Source organism: Lampris incognitus, chromosome 17, assembly GCF_029633865.1.
Source record: "Lampris incognitus isolate fLamInc1 chromosome 17, fLamInc1.hap2, whole genome shotgun sequence".
Classification (NCBI taxonomy): Eukaryota; Metazoa; Chordata; class Actinopteri; order Lampriformes; family Lampridae; genus Lampris; species Lampris incognitus.
In genome coordinates, this window is record NC_079227.1 from 10,177,530 (window position 1) to 10,183,529 (window position 6,000).

At 42.6% G+C, this 6,000-nt stretch overlaps 1 protein-coding gene across 1 annotated transcript in view; it reads right to left on the reverse strand.

The window, feature by feature from the left end:
* Positions 1-970: 970 nt before the first annotated feature.
* LOC130127908 (putative protein MSS51 homolog, mitochondrial) overlaps positions 971-6,000 on the reverse strand; it is a 32,098-nt gene continuing 27,068 nt past the window's right edge. Inside the window, exons 5-6 of the mRNA XM_056297620.1 lie at positions 2,411-2,504; positions 971-1,227 (exon numbers count right to left, since the gene is read on the reverse strand). Of these exons, the coding sequence (XP_056153595.1) occupies positions 1,029-1,227; positions 2,411-2,504 (293 nt within the window). The 3' untranslated portion in view covers positions 971-1,028. The remainder of the gene's footprint in view (positions 1,228-2,410; positions 2,505-6,000) is intronic.

Here is a 6,000-nt window from a genome sequence, read left to right on the forward strand (position 1 = left end):
TACTACTACTACTGCGCCTACAACAACAACAACAACTAATAATAATAATAACAATTCCTTTATTTAAAGCATCTTTCAAAACATCAAGGACACTGTACACTGCACTATGCAGGCAGGAGAAGCTGAAACTGAGAAAACATTATTAGAACAGCAACAGGCGAGAGGAGGTTAAAGTAGACCTTGGGAACACAAAAGCAACAGGAATGAAATCAGGAAGTAGGAGTCTGAGTGGTGGGCTAAAACAGAATATAATACTATATATATATATATATTTTTTTTTAATCAAGTGATCCAATTGCCTCTCATAGCGCGAGTATTAATATTTTCCTTTATACATGCTGTCCACTAGAGGTCAGCATCCCACTGAACAACATTATTTAATCAACAGCTTTTCCCCTTAAAGGTAGCCCTGCACCTTTTAACACAAGAAAACAAATGGAGCATCTTTTTAACAACTGTATTGACGAGTATCATCGTGTTTTCACAAAGCAACCATCATCAAATATGTCAAGCTATTTTTTTCTTCTTTCACTGTTAGAAGAAAGCATCTGGACAGTCTCTCCCAAAACGTCTCACTGAAGGGGACACACATACGGACTGCAGACCTCCATTTAATTTGAATTTCTCTGAAAGAATCACATTTAGTTTAGTTTAGGATAGCTGACAATTATTAAAATGCATAGCACAGAATACATGCATTTAAAATCATCAAGGACTTATTTCCACACTGTTGCTTAAATCTAGTTTGGCACATAACTTGTACTACAGATGGATAGAAAAGTGGATGGAGTGATGGCTATGAATAAAATATTCAGATATCATTGTCTCGCTATCCCATCAGCTGAATAGAACAGCAGGGTAATGAAACTACTCTATACTTTTCTCACGGAGCTGCTGGGGTCGCCCAACCCTACGCTGAGATCCATCGAGCTGGAGAATGGCAACGAAGCTCAGCTCAGTGTCCTGAAAATGCTTTGAATTTCTTTCTCGTGGCCCTTTTTTTTGCTTTTAAAGCTCCTCTAAAAATCCTAAAGGGCTTCCTCCAACTCCTGTGTGGGCAGCAGGCCCTGGAAGCAGAGGTAGTGGGAGCTGCAGTAGACGGGGGTTTTGTTGGGGCAAGCCTGGACCTGTTCTGGTTTGTGGGAGCTGAACGGGTTCGGTCCGCTGCCCCGGATGTGCATCTCCAGTTCCTGAAGGATCTGCAGCGAGTAACTAAGCTCAGACTCACTGTTGGGGACACAGAAAGAGTGAAGGGATTAATTAATTAATGTTACGAATGAATTGTTATGGTAGTTTATCATTAAACCCATCATTGGTCATTGGTATAATTAAAAACAGTAACACCACAAAAAAATTTGAGGCTGACTGCAGTGAAGCAGATACTAGATTTTGATGAGGAATGGAGCATCGAAAACCCCTTTGACACCAACGCAACAACCCAGAAAAAAAATCCAAGTTTGCCATTGGTGTGAATGGGTCACCATGCAGGTCCCACACCATTTGGCTTCAGCTTCGCTATGAGACGGGAAGACACTCGTTTAGGTCAGAGATGCACTAGAATTATATATATACATATATATCTATATCAACATATATCTATATCTATCTATCTATCTATCTATCTATCTATCTATCTATCTATCTATCTATCTATATATGTGTGAGTGTGTGTGTGTTATTTAATGGGCTAGCATGTTGCTACATTAACCTGTCATTAAAAGAGACAGGTCTGAGGTTTTCTATGGATGAAGCTGAATAAGGCGTGAGTTATGATTGCTGTGGTTTTCTTGATTACTGGTACGTGTCTGGTACTTGTAAACATGGTTAAATAGTTTATGATCGCCAGAGTGTGGACCATGTTGATCCAGGTCGGCCCAGTATTTACCCACGACCATAGTCTGGTATCAACGCTGAAATACACGTTGAACCTTTGCAGTGAGAGGGTCTTAAGTGTAGGAGTTGTAGATTTCCTCATCTTAAGTTTTCTTTATTAATCCCCTTGGCGAAATTAATTTACTGCAAATTAACCCATCCTAGCTGTGGTCTGTGTAGCTAGGAGCAGTGGGCTGCCGCCTTCATGCAGCGCCCAGGGACCAACTCCAGTTCCTTTCCCATTGCCTTGCCCAGGGGCACAGACAGGAAGGAGTATTAACCCTAACATGCATGTTTCTTTGATGGTTGGGGAAACCAGAGCACCCGGAGAAAACCCACTGCAGACACGGGGAGAACATGCAAACGCCACACAGAGGACGACCTGGGATGACCCCCAAGGTTGGACAACCCCAGGGTTCAAACCCAGGGCCTTCTTGCTGTGAGGTGACAGCGCCAACCACGGCGCCACTGTGCCGCCGCGTCTTCCGGTTGAAAATGGTGATTTTAGTGTCACTTTGTGTCTGTGTATACATCTCACTTGAACATGGTGAAGAAGGTTGGGACATCATAGTCTCTGAGTAACAGCAAGGTGGGGAGCCAGCCTTCTACCAGACCCTGGTTGGCATGGAAACCTGAAACAAAACACACAACAAAACACATATCATCAATGAGCAGTGGCACCCACAGAATCTTTTCATAGGGGTGGCCAAATGGGGCCACTGAAAATCTTGGGGTGGCACACCAAAAACCAAAAGCCATGACTGAATTTCAGGAATTCTATTATGCTGTTGCAGTATACTGTACAGGCTAGTTGAAAACTGTCAGTATGAGAGTTAAGGAATCGCATACTAAATACTTTGGTTTCTTATTTTTTTTGACAGTTAATGTTACTAAATATCTGATGTGCATAGACTAATACCAGTACAGTTAACATTTTGAGTTCCACAACAATTCTGTTTCAATGTGTTATGTATCTGTATATATTGTAACATGTTAAACGATTCATTGTTACATTGTAAATGTCCAAAAATGAAAAATGAAAATATCAGATAGAAGCATATTATGCATAATCAGAAGCATATTCTGCATATGCAACTCGTGGCTGGGGGGCCAGCGGGGGGGGGGGGCAGGGATAGTATCAGGGTGGCCGTGGCCACCCCTTGGGGGCCCCACTGTCAACGAGATCCCATAATAGCATCCAGGCACCATTATTCTAAGACCTGAGGAACTACTGTGAAAATCATGTCAAGTCAGTCAGTCCCCTAACCGTGGCTATAGCACGCCTCCTCCTGTAAGGTCAGAGATTCATGTTTTAATTTGAATGCCGGCTTATGGTGTGGCGGCGCTAAACGGGGTTGCTCCTATATATATAAATATAAATACATCGAGCAGACTGATAAGAGACCACGGTTCACTCCTCAGACCCCCCCCGGCCAACAAGGTGTGAAGTTACAAAGGGCACCCCAGCGCCCCGACGGCAGCTTGTCACATCCTTCTCTTGTTAGCAGAGAAATTCCTCTAACTCAAGTCCCAGACAGAGTTTACATTTGCCACATTCATCTGCCCATGCACGTACAACACATCTAGTACATGCTAGCCACTCAGATGAGTGAGGTCCACAATGGGTGTAACAGCACATTAACGTTATCTCTATTGGCGCCATGGCAACAGAGAGTACTGGTCTCTGATTGGCTGGAGGGTGTGCGTTCAAACTGTATAATACACGCGTAGTTTGGCTCAAGTTTAATCGCTGTTCTAAACGCTGTAACCATAGCAACACACTGAATCAGTAGCAAGCCCGGTAAACGTTCAAAGCTTTAGCTTGGTGGCTAACTTGTGCTTAATAACCTTTTAATTCTGAGTGCAAATTGTTCAGCAAAAAGTAAGTGAATGCGTTTTAGCTTTTTTGGCAAGTGAAGACGGTTTAAGCGGGATAATCCTGGGCACAGTGTTTGGTAAAATCCTTTAACGGGCACACCTTGGAGTGGATTACATGTATTGTTGTAGGGACAACACTCCATTAGCAGCCACAATACCGACAAATACCACGTGTGTCTCCGAAATGCTCCTAATTGTGCGAGAAAAAAACTTCTTTAAATGGCATGTGGTTATTTGCTTGTATGCAGTGTTGTTAGTCATATTTTCTTACACAATGTAGTCTGTTTCAATGAAGCCAAGCAAAAGCAGCAGCAAACAGTGAAGTAAGGGTTGTAGTTTACACATTCACGGCTTGTTCGCCAGTGATGTTAACGTGGGAACTTTTCCACACAACTTCAGTGGCATTTCAGTGACACACAAAATACTACTCAGTATTATGGCTGCAAACAGATTGCCATCCCAACAACACACATAAACATATATATATATCCATCCATCTATCCATTATCCAAACCGCTTTATCCTACTTTCAGGGTCATGGAGGTGCTGGAGCCTATCCCAGCAGTCATTGGGCAGCAGGTGGGGAGACACCCTGGACACGCCGCCAGGCATATATGTATATAAATATATATATATATATATATAGAGAGAGAGAGAGAGAGAGAGAGAGAGAGAGAACGAGTATATATATACATATATACTCTCATACATATACAGTACATATATATGTATAAGAATATATAGTATATGTATATACTCTATACATACAAGAGTATATATACAAGAGTATATACATATAAGAAAGAGTATATACATATATAATACATATATCTGTACAGAGAGAGAGAGAGTGAGAGAGAGAGAAAGAGAGAGAAAATGTTAAATCCCGATTGTTTTCCTTTTAATGTCAAGGCCTTACAAGCAACCATAATAAGTAGTAAAAAGGAATTTCTGACATAATAAGGTCAAAGAGAGATAGAAAGGGTTTTCCTGGGGGGAATTAAACTGAATAGAGGAGAAAAAACAGGAGTTAGTTTTGGTACTTGAAGGACTGCAGCAATTAAATCAGGTTCGACTGCAAATGAGCCTGGTCCAGGCGTGGACTGGCCATCGGGAAGCTCGGGAATTTTCCCGGTGGGCCGGTCTTGTGAGGGCTGGTCTTTTTCCCCCAACCCCGGCATTATATATATTCAATAGGTCATCTTAGCTGCAGCAACACGGCTGGTGCAATTTGTAACAGCAGGTAGCAGTTGGCATCACAACTGAAAGTATCTAGCACTCATTAAAAGTATCTAGGACTCATTAAAAGTATCTAGCACTTGTTAATTAAAGCCACTTTATTTTCTCAGTGTACAGTTATTTGGTTACAATGAATGTGTTCTCTGTATTTAACCCGTCCGATTGTATAGGAGCAGTGGGCAGCTGCAGCGCCCCGGGACCAACTCCAGTTCTTCTTTCCATTGCCTTGCTCAGGGGCACAGACAGGAGTATTAACCCTGACATGCATGTCTTTTTGGTGGTGGGAGGAAACCGCAGAACCCGGAGGAAACCCACGCAGACATGGGGAGAACATGCAAACTCCACACAGAGAGGATGTGGGAATGCCCGGGGTTCGAACCTAGGACGTTCCTGCTGTGAGGCAACAGTACCAACCACTGGGCCACCGTGCCGCTAGTATCTAGCCCTCGTTAAAAGTATCTAGCACTCGTTAAAGAGTGTCTAGCACAGGTTGCCAAAACATGGTTAAAAAGAGAAAGCCTGGGGCTGGGAGTGCAGAGAAAAAGCCTTGACTGGCTGATGCCACAAAGTGGGCTAAGATAATGGATCTACTTAAGTGGTCTGCAGGTGATGATGAGGACGGTGGCGAAGAGGCAGACACATCAAAGAGGAGTGAGCAGGGAGCAGGTTCTTTGTCATGCTAACATGCTATGTACTGTGAACTAGCTAAGTGAGCTAACTAAAGAACATAAGGCTTTTGTTAACCTTGGGGGGTTTCAACGCTAGAGTCCCGCTGCAGGTTTCACCGTTCCCCAGGTTTAACTAGACTGACTCAGTGCACAAACGTGTAGAGGAGTTTACGCTAAATTCCCCTACAGTGTTTAGAAAAACGGTCATCAACTTCGACTGTAAATGGGTAAAATAAACATGTAAATTTGACAATTTTCTTCTAGACAACTCATCAATTCTTCTTCGCATTATAGCCTGTAATAATATTTGATAGCCAGCCCAGCAATAAAAATGATTTGTTAA